The sequence below is a fragment of the Lissotriton helveticus genome, chromosome 12 (assembly GCF_964261635.1).
Source record: "Lissotriton helveticus chromosome 12, aLisHel1.1, whole genome shotgun sequence".
NCBI classification, from domain to species: Eukaryota; Metazoa; Chordata; class Amphibia; order Caudata; family Salamandridae; genus Lissotriton; species Lissotriton helveticus.
The window spans coordinates 842,045,254-842,061,522 of record NC_136073.1 but is presented as its reverse complement, the minus strand read 5'-3'; the positions used below and the strand labels follow the sequence as shown (position 1 = coordinate 842,061,522).

The following is a 16,269-nucleotide window of genomic DNA, read 5'->3' as shown; positions in this document are numbered from 1 at the left end:
GAGTGGATAATCTCAGAAGGAGCTCCGTGCCATCAAGATAAAAGTTGTACAAGATGTTACAACATCTGAGAGTGGAAATCAGAGGTTTCATGTAAAGGTATAAGAGGTTAAGAGAGAAAGATAAACCATGGATGAGTCTTTGTTGGAGCATCTCTGCTATGATCCCAGCTGACACCAGCTTGATGCAGGTGACTTATCATTGGCTGATGTGGGTCGTACGGTTCTAAAATTGAGGATGGAGTGAGAGCATTCCAAGACCTGAAAGACTATACAGCTACTAGCCTTTCAAATGTTCCCTATTAGCATATCTGTAATATTGATATTAAAATTGTTCATATGTTTTGCAGTACTGAATATAACGGGTGCAACTCAACCAGAATTATTGATACTCCACTTGTTGGCCTGAGAAATATAAAAAGCTGAAACACTTCGGATTCCAAACTGTGGACTGCAAGACCTACAAACGGCAGAAGCAGGCACTTATCTTGGCAGCCATCTCAATCCCCTTAAAAATGTTGACTTCAGTAAGCCCACCTTCATTCAAAGGTCAGTCTGAACACCTCCCTTTTCAGGAATTTTCTGAACCACCAATGATCAAGTTCTTATCTCTGATTTACATCCAATGAGTTTCAAAATCCTTGGACCAGAAATCTGCCTCCAAGTTTTAGCTGTTTTTAAGAGTGATCCGTTGAAAATTGGGCAACTCGAGATGTCTTTCTGGATAGCAGCAAGAAGCAATCTTGTGCTTGTATCACAGATGTTGCTCCTGCAAGCATCACAAGGAGTGCAGAGGATCTTTAATTTGATAAAGGATATGGTGCCAGCAGAGAGCTTATTTCAGGCAGCTGTGACCATTTAAGAGTTCAGAAACAGTCTGAAAGCTTGATTGTGCAGATCTTGTATCCAATTCACAAGCCCTGCTCGCTCAAGTCCTCTGTGCACTGAACCAGGGAGACTGGATAGTAGCGTTGGACGTGCAGGGCGCATTTTTACACATTCCTGTCCTTAGTGCCACATCAAGATGAGCCACGATTACTCTTTCAGTTCGCCGTGCTCATTTTTGGCCTTACCAGCGCCCCTTGGGTGTTCACCAAGGTGACAGTTGTGATTGCAGCTCATCTGCAGAGATCAGGGCTGTTGAAAGCAGGCTAGCCCCAAGCTGTAGTCTTCCATCTCCAGACTTCCCGCAGACCTCCTACAGTTGCTGGGGTTCACTTTCAAGGTGCCAAAGTCACACCTGACTCCCTCTCATCTGAGCTATTCTGGAGACAGCGTAGTTTCGGGCCTATCCTCCCAAATGGTGAGTCTAGGATATTAAGGCTATGATGCTGATGTTTTTGTTGGATACAACTACCTGCGGATTCCTAACCTTTTGAATATCCCAATGCAATATCTGCCAACTTGAAGAACAATGTGAGGAGGGGGCGGGCCTCCTGCTGAGAAATACACAGGAGGCACATCTGACCCCCACCCGCCCCGCCCCCAAGCTCCTTCCCGCTCCTAAAAGTAAAACTTTGCTGAGGCTGGAGCCAATGTACTGGGGTTTTTTCACACCCCTTACTGGACGCTTAAGTTCAAAGCCTCAGAAATAGAGCTGAAAACTCACTATTTACAGTGGTATTCAGCTCGTTTTTACTGCCACGGTGTGATATCTGCTCCTCACTGGGAGACCGTGTGATGGGAGCCGATATTGTGTGTCACACAGTGGTACCGTGTGAGCTGGCAGATATGCAATGCACCAGCATTCCACTGAAACTTTTCTGCTGCTCTCCTACGTCAACGAGGATGTCAAATGCCTATGGCTCCACATGCAGCAATGGTCTAGATCTCAGAGAGAACCACAACAGATCTGCAGTGGTGGTTAACAAACCACAAGTGGGTCAGCTGCAGACCCCTTTCCCTTCCCCAACCAGATAAGACAGTGATGACAGATACATCAATCCTGGGATGGGGCAGCTATCTGGGAGAGGTGACGATCAGAGGCATCTGATCTCCAGTCGAACCCAGACTCCACATCAACCCCCTGGAGTTCTGGGCAATCCAGCTAGCATTAAAAGCCTTTCTACCCTCCACCAAGTGAAGGCTAGTGCAGGTGTTCATGGACAACACCACAACCATGTGGTACTGCAACATGCCGGGTAGGGTGGGATTGTGGACCCTTTGTCCAGAGGCCCTGCATCTCTTGACATGGCTGAAACATCAGGGCATATTCCTATAACCTGATAGGCTCTCTAAACGACAGCAAGACAAACTCAGTTGAAGATGCCTAGCGGATCACAAGTGGCATCTCCATTCGGAGGTGGTGTAAGGTCTCTTTCAGCAATGGGGAGAGCCTTGGTTAGATCTGTTCGCCACCATCAAAAACGTATAATGTCAGCAGTTCTGCACGCTGGAGTTTCCAAGGCGACACTCGCTCGAGACACTTTTCGTCTCGAGTGGAGCTCCGGCCTCCTGTTTGCCTTTCCACCCATACCACTCCTGCCAAGAGTTCTCCAGAAGATCAGGAACAACCGTATCCAAGTCATCCTTGTGGCTCCGGACTTGGCTTGGAGAGTTTGGTATCCCAATCTATTGAGCATGGCAATTGGTCCTCCGATCAGGCAACCTTCTCGGAAGGATCTTCAGCCAGGGCGGGGTGGGTGGGTTCTGATCCTGAACCTGTCAATGTTCCGCCTTCTTGCTTAGAAAGTGAGTGGCAACAGATGACTGCTTTCGACCTTCCACCCAATGTCTGCAATGCTATCTTGGCAGACAGGCTTCCCTCCACCAAAAAAAGTATACGCCTGCCATTGGGACATGGTTGTGGCATGGTGTGCTGAGAAACAGGTTAATCCTCTTTCTGTCCTCTCTCTCAGGCCCTTCTCTTTATCCTTTCCCTTACTCAGCAGGGCTCTAGTTTAGGCATTTTAAAGGGCTACCTTTCTGCTATATCAACCTTTCTGTGGTTGCCTGATAAGCCATCCCTCTTCAAATCCCCTTACGTACATCATACCATAATCTAGTCCTGATGTTCATAATGTGAGCTGCCTGTGAGCTCTTGCACAACTGTCCTCTTGTGCTTCTTACTATCCACACAGCCTTCCTGGTGGCAATAACATTTGCCCATAGGGTCAGTGAGCTTCAGGTTTTGTCATCCAAGCCTCCGTACTTGAACATCTACCCAGACAAGTTGGTTTTAAGAACTAGAGATTCCTTTCTGCCAAAAGTCATCACTCCCTCTCATGTGGGCCAGTCCATTACCCTGCCTACTTTTTATGCTCCATCACATCCCTCTAAAGAGGAGCGACTTCACCGACCGGACCCAACAAGAGCATTGTCATTCTACCTTGACCCTCAAGAGAGTTCCAGGTGGACAACCAACTCCTCGTGGGGTATGTTGGAGTGAAGAAGGGAAAGACCGCACAGAAGTGCATCATCTCCCGATGGATCATGCGCTGCATTAAAATCTGCTACGCATTGGCCAAGAAGAACCCCACTACCTTGAGTCGGGTCTGTTGGGATGAGCACTTTACCAATTTGGTTCTGCAGGACTTTTTGGTGTGAAATTGTTTTGCAGGACTACCCCTGGAGAGGTATTGTTGGGTATCCATTTTAAGGTAAGGAATCTGCGGCTAGAAGTCTCTGTCAGATGAACAAGTTACTTACCTTTGATAACCCCCTATCTGGTAGAAACTCTATCCACTGATTACTCACCAACCCACCAATCGTCCACGCTCTGCAAATGGATTTCCAAGGACAGGCTTTCCTCTCTCAGGGCCCTAGTTTTCCACACCAGTGGTCAGTGTTTTTCACAGCCCCCATGCTCCTGGCACAGAAATTCACAAAAGGAAACGAACGTCAGCGTGCTGGGGTGGCACCTGGATAAGCACTGTACACAACACTTCCAATGCGGTCGACATAGATGATGCCACGCGGAGCAGAGTGACGTCACTTACTGGTGTGCAGAGGTACTGCTCTCGAAAAATGTCTGGATCTAATCTGACACATGGGGATTGTTCTATGGTGAAGAATCTGCAGCTAGATAGTCTCTCTAGCAGATAGGCATTGCTCAAGGTAAGTAACTTGTTTTTTATGATGATGGAGAACGTGACACCACAGGAGCAGTTCCCAAACTAACTTATTGACTAGGCAGTACGAATCATGAAAAAAACTGAGTATTGGAGAGCCCTAAGACATACTAGCTTTTATGCATTATACACCTTCTTCTTTTGTGCTTGTAATAAGTTTGGCAAAACTATTGCAGCATCTGTGCTTCAGAGAAATGGAGCTCTGGAAATATCAGTACTCCTTTTTTTTTGTTTAGGTGTTACTTGTATAGTGCTTGCATCATTTTTTTAATTTAGTTTTATATAGCACAAACTTGACCCAAAGGTATCAGAGCGCTTTACATTAGCACCAGTTGCATTACAGATAGATAGATTCATTTTAGGTATGGGAAGATTAAGTGATCTGCCCAGAATCACAGGATGTTGAGAGTCTCTGTTGAGACTCGAACCCTGTTCTCCAGCTTTGAGGTCAACCACTATAGCCGTTAGGCCACATCCTCTCCCATTCATAGCTAACATTGCATTCTGTGACTGTTAACTTTAAAAAGCTTTGGTCGGCCTCCTTCAGCTACTGGCTTATGACAATGTCACACCCATTTTGATTCAGCTAACTGATTATCAACTTGACGGCCACCCTGGAATGGTGTTCTGCATACTCTATTATAGCCTTAGAGCACACTGTAGTGGGCTTTACCGGCAATTAACGGCTTGCTCCAGCATTTGGCTCAGGCCTTTGACAAGAGAGCGGGCCTTTAATAGCCAGTAGAACCCACCACAGAGTGCTCTAAGGCTATTAGAACACTCCGTCCCTAGAGGGCAGAATTTTTCCGAGGGAGTTGAAATCCCCTTGGCCTTTGTTCACAGCTGTTGGTGTGAACAAACATTGGAATGTTGACGCTCTTGGCTTCTACCAGCTATTAGAAGCCCAGAGCACTCCATTGTCTTCAATGGAGTGCTCAACATTCCAATGTTCTAATATTGTTTTACAGTTCTAAGATGGCTGTCATGTTTATAAACAAACAGCAAGCAGTGTCACAACAATGGGAAGTAAGTATTTTAGTATTAAAGGATCTGATGGCCAAGAGGACAACGACGGCGGAAATATGCTCAGATTCCCATTGTGAGGCTTTGGCCTCCTTTTTTCATGAGAAAGTTCATACCATTTACCGAACCTTCTCGATGGGCTCCTTAACTTCGGATCGGGTCAGCTGTGTGTTGGGTGATAGCGAGTGCCTTACTATCTTGCCCTCCCTATCCATGGAGGCGTTTGACTCGTTGAGCCTTAAAATCAAGTCTGGATCCCCGGTAGATCCGTTGAAACCGGCCCAGCTTAAGAATATGGCGCCGCTATGCCGAACTCCGGTGCTCTCATTGATCAACCTGTCACTTTCATCTGGGATTGTTCCCATTAGGTGGAAGCAGGCTGTAGTCACACCTATTTTGAAGAAGGCTACCCTTGACCCCCTTAAACCTGAGAACTACCGCCCCATCTCCTTGCTTCCTTGGGCTACAAAAGTCGCTGAGGTCCATGTGAACGGCATCCTGGCAGATCATCTCACTAGGGCTAACATCCTTGACCCTACTCAGAACGGATTCCGTGCGGGCCATAGTACGGAGACGGCCCTACTTTCTATGGTCGAACACCTGCGGTCTGTGCTTGATGCGGGTCGGACGGCGGCACTATTGCTATTAGATCTTAGTGCCGCGTTCGACACGGTCTCGCACAGGATCCTGCTCCAGCGACTTGAGGAAGTGGCTGTCATGGGCTCCGCCCTACGCTGGTTTCGATCCTTCCTGACGGAAAGGTCATTCCAGGTTGCGAATCCGCCCGGCAAGTCTAAATCTTACCCGTTAACCCTGGGGGTCCCACAGGGTTCATCGCTGAGCCCCACTCTTTTCAATCTCTACGTGAGGCCGCTGGCTGCGGTCGTCAAGCAATGGGGCTTGACGATGGTCTCATATGCTGATGACACGCAGCTGGCGGTCACGCTGAGTGGGGACTCTGACATGGAGGCTCCCAGGTTCTGTGACGGGCTACGGGCAGTGGCTAACTGGATGAACTTCAACTGGCTCCAGTTAAATACTAAGAAGACTGAGGTTATGGTGGTCGGTAAGCAGGTGGCGTTGTGGGGTGACAAGTGGTGGCCCTCGGAACTAGGTGTGACCCCCCTCCCAGCATCGGTGATAAAAAATCTGGGGGTGTGGTTGGACCCGACCCTCGGTTTCATCTGTCATACCAAGAAGGTGGCAGCTTCTTGCTATGGCATTATTAGAGGGCTCAGACCTATTCTTAAATTTTTTGATGCATCAACCAGGCAACTGGTGGTTCAAGCATCAGTGCTGTCCCGGCTGGACTATGCCAGCTCGCTGTTAGCCGGGATTAACCAGGCAGAACTCACCCGGCTGCAGCGAGTTCAAAATGCTGCAGCCAGAGTGGTGATTGGCCTGCCAAGGAGGTGTTCGGTTTCCAAATCCTTGCACTCGCCCCATTGGCTCCCCATACCCCAAAGGATTAAATTCAAGTTTCTTTGCCTTGTGTTTAAAATCCTCAAAGGGATGTCTCCCCAAATCTTGGAGAATTTGCTGACACCGTAAGTCCCCTCGCGCACCCTCAGATCTCTGGGTCAGAATCTGGTAGTGGTTCCGCGTTTCAGACTGGCCAGAGCGGGTGGTCGCTCTTTCTGTGTGCTGGCAGCTAAGTGGTGGAATTCTCTCCCTCCACATATCCGGGCGATTGACGACCTTTTCCAGTTTAGACGGGCCGTCAAGACTTTTTTTATTTGTTTAGTTGTTCTGATGTTCTTTTTGCCCTTCTGAGTTTTAGTGATGTGTTGTGTTTACCTTGTCAAAGCGCCAGGACGCCCCTTCGCTGGGGCAGCTGTGCGCGGTATAAATAAAAATAACATAACATAACCTAAGCACTGACAAATGTAAAATGGATACTACAGAAAAGCAAGTGTTTCTTTTTGTCTGCCAGCTCCCAGTATACAAACAGGCATTGGCAAAACCAAACATATTGGCTTAGCCAATCGCTGTTTCGCATTTTTGTGAGCTATAGCAATTGATGTGTTTGACAGCATGAACTGGCATGACATTATCGAATTCTCAACGCTAAAACCCTTATGTTCAAACTAAGACTAATTGGACTTAGTACCTCGCATTTGTAACAGACGTTACGATTACCCCATTTAATGGTACTGGATTTACCAAACGGAAAACAGGACGAGATGGGGATGCAGGGCCAGGACACGGCACATCCTAGCAATTGTACTCAAGGAGCATTAACTGGCTGAGTCGTCACAACAGGATCCCGGCCATCTACTCTACTCTGCCTGGAGTGGAACAACAACATTTTAAACTATATACAAACCTGATCATAAGAACACCTGGATTATTTAAACCCATGCACTAACTAGTGCTATAAGGGAGCAAGGTTAGAGCCCAGCACATGCTCCACGTGCCCTGGTGTCTGCTAAGGCACCAACTGTTATAATGTGTCAATGCCAAATGGAAAGAATATTGCAATATGACACACAGAACAGATCCAAGCTATCCTCACATACCATTGCCTGCAACTTACCAAAAAGGGTAAATCCGGATCAAAAACACACAGGGACCTGACAGGAAGGTTGTTGAGACTGGGCTGTTTAGGCTGGAATATCTCATTGGTTTAAGTGAATCTTTATGTTATCGTTTGTTTTATGGCTAAAATTATTTGCATTTCATATATTGCTCTTGTTTTATGTTTATACAATTTCCAATAAAAAGAAATTGGACTTATTGCGTCTCATTCTTAAATTGGACTTATTGCATCTCATTCATAAATTGGACTTATTGCATCTCATTCTTAAACTGGACTTATTGCATCTCATTCGTAAATTGGACATATGGCGTCTCATTCTTAAATTGGAGATATTGCATCTCATTCTTAAATTGGACTTATTGCATCTCATTCTTAAATTGGGCTTATTGCATCTCATTCGTAAATTGGACTTATTGCGTCTCATTCTTAAATTGGGCTTATTGCATCTCATTCTTAAATTGGACTTATTGCGTCTCATTCTTAAATTGGACTTATTGCATGTCATTCTTAAACTGGAGTTATTGCATGTCATTCGTAATTTGGACTTATTGCATGTCATTCTTAAACTGGACTTATTTTATTGCATCTCATTCGTAAATTGGACTCATTGCATGTCATTCTTAAACTGGACTTATTGCATCTCATTCGTAAATTGGACTTATTGCATCTCATTCTTAAATTGGACATATTGCGTCTCATTCTTAAATTGGACTTATTGCGTCTCATTCTTAAATTGGACTTATTGCGTCTCATTCTTAAATTGGACTTATTGCGTCTCATTCTTAAATTGGACTTATTGCGTCTCATTCTTAAATTGGACTTATTGCGTCTCATTCTTAAATTGGACATATTGCGTCTCATTCTTAAATTGGACATATTGCGTCTCATTCTTAAATTGGACTTATTGCGTCTCATTCTTAAATTGGACTTATTGCGTCTCATTCTTAAATTGGACTTATTGCGTCTCATTCTTAAATTGGACTTATTGCGTCTCATTCTTAAATTGGACTTATTGCATCTCATTCGTAAATTGGACTTATTGCATCTCATTCGTAAATTGGTTGCCTCTATCCCATTTAATTTCAAAAAGCTTATCTTCATCCCAAATGGCCCTTCAAAAAAATTCCTGCCACAAAGTAGCAACTGTTGCTTATCCCTGGAACAGACCTCGAGCCGTTCCGAAAATGAATCAAAAACATGAGAATAATAACGGGCGGGAAGTGCGACTTTTCTAAAACAGTAAGGGCCATATGCATCTACACATTTTTCCATAGACACAGAGTGGGCAAAAGCCTTTGATGCATATGGCCCTAAGAAGCCAGAAACCATATAGATATTTGACATGAACACAACACAAGCATGCTGTTTTAACAACAGCCTGGACAAATAAGGTGTTTTTCAGTCCAGTATTTTTAAAAGCTTGGGGGTGTAAAGGACAGTTTGTACTTCTTAAAAACAGAAAGAGATGGAAACAAAATAAAGAAATCAGAATTCAAGTAAAAAGCCCCTCAACTGATCGGGCTTCCTAGATTGCCATGGCTTGCTTCGGCAGAGAAGGCAGTTTCTGCTCGCTGGAGAGGCACACCCACCCACCCCTCCCACCTCCCCCGGCGACGGGGCCCCGCAGCAAGAGTGCAAAGCAGGTCACCAAACAATTGTAGTTTCCAGCTTGATTTGCATAGCGCCCTTCACCCCATCCAGGCGCTCTAAACTGTCGAGTCTCGGCCAGGAAAAAACCCACGAAAGCCAGAGGTGCAGGCATGCATCTGGCCCCCACCCCGCCCCCGCCTGAGCCGCTGCTGGCTGCGTGTGGTTCCAGGTATCGCCACGACCCCGCCCTCCAGGCCCGCTGAACTTTTCAGAGAAAAGCACGGCAGAGAGTGTCTTTGTTCACACTGCTGGGTTTGCCTTTTTTTATCCCCTTCAGCCTACAGCAACACCCGCCCTGGCAGACACAACAAAGCCGTTCCCGGCCTCTTCCGAGAACAGGTCGCAGTGTCCATAAAGGCACTTGGCAGGAGGGGTGCAGGATAGAGGGGGGCACGGGGTGCTGGACAGAGGGGGCACGGGGTGCAGGATAGAGGGGAGCACGGGGTGCAGGATAGAGGGGGGCACGGGGTGCAGGATAGAGGGGGGCACGGGGTGCAGGACAGAGGGGGGCACGGGGTGCTGGACAGAGGGGGCACGGAGTGCAGGACAGAGGGGGACACGGGTTGCAGGATAGAGGCGGGCACGGGGTGCAGGATAGAGGGGGGCACGGGGTGCAGGATAGAGGGGGGCAGGATAGAGGGGGCACTGGGTGCAGGATAGAGGGGGGCACGGAGTGCAGGATAGAGGGGGGCACGGAGTGCAGGATAGAGGGGGCACGGGGTGCAGGATAGAGGGGGCACGGGGTGCAGGATAGAGGGGGCACGGGGTGCTGGATAGAGGGGGCACGGGGTGCAGGATAGAGGGGGGCAAGAAGGGGGCACGCCTGGACGCCAGTCTCTCGTGAAAAATATATATATATATCGGGCAATAAAACAGCCCTAAACATTGGGGGGTTGCACATGCCTGGCTCGAGGGGGGAAGTGGTTGGGGGCGGAGCCCCTGCAACTGCAGAGAGCTGGGCGTGGGATCGGCAGTCACAATGCTGCCGAGCTCGGGTCAGGCTTCCCACGAGGCTAGGGGGGGAGGGGCGACTCGAGGGAGAGTTACACTGCAGCTCCCAGGGGGGCGGAACACCGTGAAGGGCCACAGCCCGTTTGCTTGACTCGCCTCCTGGGGCTAAGAAAGCAACCCCCTGGCGGGCTGGTAACCCTGGAGGCAGGGTCTGCATGGGCGCCTTGAGGCTCCTGTGAATGAGTTAATGCGCTATATGGTCCTCGCCATTAACCTGTCGACTGGGCCGGTATGATGCCCTGGAGCGCTCAGGCCATCTGTCACCTGCAATAGGGATCTATCTGCTTCACAGCCTTCCAATCCCCTGGTTGTCTCACCACTGGTTAGTCACCTCTTTACTGGCCTGTGGCTTACCTGCTGTGTAACTGTGCCACTAATGAGCTGCTTCATTCCCCTGGTTAGTTGTGTTGTCACAGGAACCCCGGTTACTTGCCTCTTTACTGGTTAGTTGTGTTGTCACCGGAGCCCTGGTTACTTGCCGATTTAATGGTTTACTGGTTAGTTGTGTTGCCACGGAGCCCCGGTTACTTGCCTCTTTACTGGTTAGTTGTGTTGTCACAGGAACCCCGGTTACTTGCATCTTTACTGGTTAGTTGTGTTGTCACCGGAGCCCTGGTTACTTGCCGATTTAATAGTTTACTGGTTAGTTGTGTTGCCACGGAGCCCCGGTTACTTGCCTCTTTATTGGTTCACTGGTTAGTTGTGTTGTCACTGGAGCCCTGGTTACTTGCCGATTTAATGGTTTATTGGTTAGTTGTGTTGTCACCGGAACCCTGGTTACGTGCCTCTTTAATGGTTTACTGGTTAGTTGTGTTGTCATCGGAGCCCTGGTTACTTGCCGATTTAATGGTTTATTGGTTAGTTGTGTTGTCACCGGAACCCTGGTTACGTGCCTCTTTATTGGTTTATTGGTTAGTTGTGTTGTCACCGGAGCCCTGGTTACGTGCCTCTTTATTGGTTCACTGGTTAGTTGTCTTGTCACTGGAGCCCCGGTTACTTGCCTCTTTAATGGTTTACTGGTTAGTTGTGTTGTCATCGGAGCCCTGGTTACTTGCCGATTTAATGGTTTATTGGTTAGTTGTGTTGTCACCGGAACCCTGGTTACGTGCCTCTTTATTGGTTTATTGGTTAGTTGTGTTGTCACCGGAGCCCTGGTTACTTGCCGATTTAATGGTTTATTGGTTAGTTCTGTTCTCACCGGAGCCCTGGTTACTTGCTTCTTTATTGGTTTACTGGTTAGTTGTGTTCTCACCGGAGCCCTGGTTACTTGCCTCTTTAATGGTTTACTGGTTAGTTGTGTTGTCACTGGAGCCCAGGTTACTTGCCGATTTAATAATTTATTGGTTAGTTGTGTTGTCACCGGAACCCTGGTTACGTGCCTCTTTATTGGTTAGTTGTGTTGTCACCGGAACCCTGGTTACGTGCCTCTTTATTGGTTAGTTGTGTTGTCACCGGAACCCAGGCTACTTGCCTCCTTATTAGTTTACTGATTAGTTGTGTTGTCACTGTTTGCCTTTTTACTGGTTAGTTGTGTTGTCACCGGAGCCATAGTTTCTTGCCTCTGTATAAAACCGGAGCCCTGGTTACTTGCCTGTTTACTGGATTACTGGTTAGTTGTGTTGTCACCAGAGCCCTGGTTAGTTATGTGGTCACCGGAGCCCTAGTTACCTGTCTCTTCATTGGTTTGCTGCCCTGTCTTCACCGGTCGATAGAACCGGCCAGTGGCCTTCTTGGAGCACATTGTAAACCTCACCAGGAACAGAGGAGGCTCCTCGTAGGAGATCAGTCCTCTTCGTTCACCATCACTTCCCTGGTTACATTTCTGATAATCTGATACCTTGCTAATTGTGTGAAGGTCAGTTTTCTTACTAGACTGCTCATCCTAATTCCCCAGGTAATTAATCTCCTGTCATTATTAACCTGACTGGATGTTGGCGCCAGATTCCCTGGTTAGCAGTCTGACTAGTAACCCCGTTTGCAGCCCGGGAAACAGTTATAGAGATTTCAACCTCCAGGCTAGCTGACTGGTAATCAGACCCTGAGTTAGTTATTCACCAGAGGATCCCTTTTTAATAGCCTGGCGAGCTGTTACCCTGTCAGTTGCCTCAGCATCAGTTCACTAGACAGCTTGCCCGGCCACTAATCCCGTGCTAGCAGCCAGATCAGTTCACTAGACATATGTCAGTCCACTAGTCAGTCCCTTGCTAGCAGTCTCATCAGTTTACTAGGCATCTGTCGGACCCTGCACTAGTCCCTTGCTAGCATCCAAAGCAGTTCACTAGACATATCAGTCCACTAGTCCCTTGCTAGCAGCCAGATCAGTTCACTAGAGATACGTCAGTCCACTAGTCCCTTGCTAGCAGCCAGATCAGTCCACTAGAGATGTCAGTCCACTAGTCCCTTGCTAGCAGTCTCATCAGTTCACTAGAGATATGTCAGTCCACTAGTCCCTTGCTAGCAGCCAGATCAGTGCAGTAGAGATATTTCAGTCCACTAGTCCCTTGCTAGCAGCCAGATCAGACCACTAAAGATGTCAGTCCGCTAGTCCCTTGCTAGCAGTCTCATCAGTTCACTAGAGATATGTCAGTCCACTAGTCCCTTGCTAGCAGCCAGATCAGCCCACTAGAGATGTCAGTCAACTAGTCCCTTGCTAGCAGTCTCATCAGTTCACTAGAGATGTCAGTCCACTAGTCCCTTGCTAGCAGCCAGATCAGTCCACTAGAGATGTCAGTCCACTAGTCCCTTGCTAGCAGTCTCATCAGTTCACTAGAGATATGTCAGTCCACTAGTCCCTTGTTAGCAGCCAGATCAGCCCACTAGAGATGTCAGTCAACTAGTCCCTTGCTAGCAGTCTCATCAGTTCACTAGTAAAGTAAAGTCCACATTTGTAAAGCGCACAATCACCCGTAAGGGTCTCTAGGCGCTGGGGGCCATCGGGAAGATTAAGCGAGCTATTGCCCAGAGTCACATGGTGCTGGGCTAACCTGCCGCCGGAGCCGGGGATCGAACCGTGGTCCCCAGATTCCAGCGTCAGTCGCCCTTGCCGCGGCGCCACACCTCTCCACTAGAGATATGTCAGTCCACTAGTCCCTTGCTAGCAGCCAGATCAGCCCACTAGAGATGTCAGTCCACTAGTCCCTTGCTAGCAGTCTCATCAGTTCACTAGAGATATGTCAGTCCACTAGTCCCTTGCTAGCAGCCAGATCAGCCCACTAGAGATGTCAGTCAACTAGTCCCTTGCTAGCAGTCTCATCAGTTCACTAGAGATATGTCAGTCCACTAGTCCCTTGCTAGCAGCCAGATCAGCCCACTAGAGATGTCAGTCCACTAGTCCCTTGCTAGCAGTCTCATCAGTTCACTAGAGATATGTCAGTCCACTAGTCCCTTGCTAGCAGCCAGATCAGCCCACTAGAGATGTCAGTCAACTAGTCCCTTGCTAGCAGTCTCATCAGTCCACTAGAGATATGTCAGCCCACTAGTCCCTTGCTAGCAGCCAGATCAGTCCACTAGAGATGTCAGTCCACTAGTCCCTTGCTAGCAGTCTCATCAGTTCACTAGAGATATGTCAGTCCAATAGTCCCTTGCTAGCAGTCTCATCAGTTCACTAGGCATCTGTCGGGCCCTGCACTAGTCCCTTGCTAGCAGTCTGGCCATCAATCCCCCGTTAGCTGCCTCATCGTCTTGCTAGTGGTCTGATAATCATGTCTGCAGTGAGGGAGTTATCAGAGGCCTCCCTAGCTGTCTGCTGACAAGGCCCCAGCTCGCCACCTTTACTCTCACTGGCTAACCCACTCTTTGATGCTCCCTCACTGGCCTCCGTGGTCCTCATCCCGCCAGAACTCACATGATCAACACGAATGAAATGACCAGAATTCGATATACACTAGAAATTTGCATAATGGGCTGTACAGTCCTATGCGCAGTAATTTGAGAGTCAGCAGCTAGAACCGTAACCTGAGAACCAGTACCCTGCGCGTGGCTTCAGCGTCATGTTCAACTAGGGTCAGTGGCATGCCCTGGCCAGAGGGCTGGGCCTCAGCAGTACAGGTGCACTGCACTGTCCCCGGTCCAAGCAGCAGGTCTGCCGGCGGTCACACGTGGTGACCCGTGCCCATGGCACATGTCTGAGGAGCAGTGCCCCGATTAGTAACCTACGCATCGGCACAGCACTCCCAAGCCAGCCACTGAGCATCTATGGCCTGGTGACCTGCGCCAGGGCTCTGGTTACTTACTGGAGAATGGGTCAGGCGCTCCATGGCTCTGAGCAGGACCCCTTAAATACACAGCATCAGCAGCCCCCCCCCCCCCCCCCCCCGTGCAAACCTCCCAGCCCCAGTGGCCCGGATATCTCTGCCCAGCCAGAATCGTGCCTACCAATAACCTGGCTAGTTCAGCTGCCCTGGCCCAGCCCCTCTCACCTGTGTGCGTCCGCATGTGCGCCTTGAGGTGCGAAGACTTGCCGTACACCTTGTCGCAGCCCTGGAAGTGGCAGTGGTGGCGCTTGGCGGGAGTGCCCGGCAGCGGGGTGCCGGGGAGGGGCGTTCCGGAAGCTGGCGTCGGCGGCCCCTCGGACAGGGTGGTGTAGCCGCTCTCCAGGTCGCCGGCCGAGGAGGATGCGCTGCTGCTCTCCGACATCCCGGAGCCCGGCCGCACCCCCGGCAGCAGGGCCGCCACCGCCCGCAGGCTGCCCCCCACGCTCCCGCGCAGCAGCGTGTCACGCACCTCGCGGTCCTCACGCGTGGAGCCCGGCTCGGGGGAGCGGTGGCCCGGGGCGCGGTGGTGGTGGGGGTCCATGGGGTGCACGGGGGCGCGCAGGTCCAGGGGCTGCAGCATGGAGCAGGGCGGCTGGCTCTGGGGGGGCTGCCCCAGGGCGCGGAGGTCCGCGTGGTGGCCCGGAGAACGGGGCGGCGGGTCCCGCGGGATGCGTGACTCCTGCTCCCCCAGCACCCGCGTGCGGTGCAGCCCGGCCCCGCTGGACATGGACACCAGGCACTCGGCGGCGAAGTAATCCAGGCAGGCGAAAGCCGACATGGCGCGGGGGATGGGCGCCCTCCCCGGGCAGGTGCCTGCGGTGCCCGGGATGCTGTGGGGGCACACGGGGATGGGTGGGGCGCAGGCTCTCTTTGTGCAGGTGCCTCGCGTGCTGCTGCTCTGGGCACGCGGGATGGGTGGGGTCCAGTCAACCCGTGGGAGTTCCGCCTGGCACGGGAGTGGGTGGGGCGCCTGGCACAGGGTGACTCGGACTGGCACGGGGGTGGGTGGGGCGCAGGGTGACCCTGGTGGGTGCTCTGCCTGGTCCGGTGCTGACCTCCTTGTGGGTGGCAGCCGGTGGCACTCTGAAACCCAAGCCCCACCACCACACCCCCTGCTCTGCCGGGACTCCAGAGGCCGAACAGACTCTTTTGTGTCTATAAAAGCCGGTTGGTGCGCGCAGCTTCCCCCGCCCCGACCTCCCTTGCCATCCACGCCCCCATCCATCCCCGCCTCCTGCCCGCCGGGGGGAGGGAGGGCGGTGACTCAGGGGCAGGCGAGGCAGGAACTGCAGGGGGAGGGGCACCCGAGGAAGGGGCGCATCGAGGCGCACGGGGAGGGCTGGTACAGCGAGGCTCCCCGGGGAAGGGGATCCGACACGCGGGCGGTGGAGGGCAGCCTGGCACCGAGGTTTGAGGGTAGTTCGAGGCACTGGGAATCTGGGCACTAAAGTCCAGGGGAGGGCAGGTGTTCACACGCACGTAGAAAGCACAGCTAGGCACACCAGGGTGTGGGCACTGCGGGGCTGGGGCGCACACGACACGCTGGAGACGGGTCCGAAAGCTCCAGGGGCGGGGATGGTGAGCAGGGCATTAGGGGGGCACACCGGCACATTTGGAGGGACTCTGGCAGCTGGACGCCCGGAGTGCACATAGTGGCCACTTTTACCGTTTGTTTTTACACCTTCGAACCCCACAACAGTGCGCAGCTGAGCCCAGCAGGGGCGAG

General features: G+C 50.6%; 1 protein-coding gene across 1 annotated transcript in view; it reads right to left on the bottom strand.

The window, feature by feature from the left end:
* KLF16 (KLF transcription factor 16) overlaps positions 1-15,678 on the bottom strand; it is a 74,461-nt gene extending 58,783 nt beyond the window's left edge. Inside the window, exon 1 of the mRNA XM_078669930.1 lies at positions 14,709-15,678. Coding sequence (XP_078526056.1) covers positions 14,709-15,321 — 613 coding nt within the window. The 5' untranslated portion in view covers positions 15,322-15,678. The remainder of the gene's footprint in view (positions 1-14,708) is intronic.
* Positions 15,679-16,269: the final 591 nt, after the last annotated feature.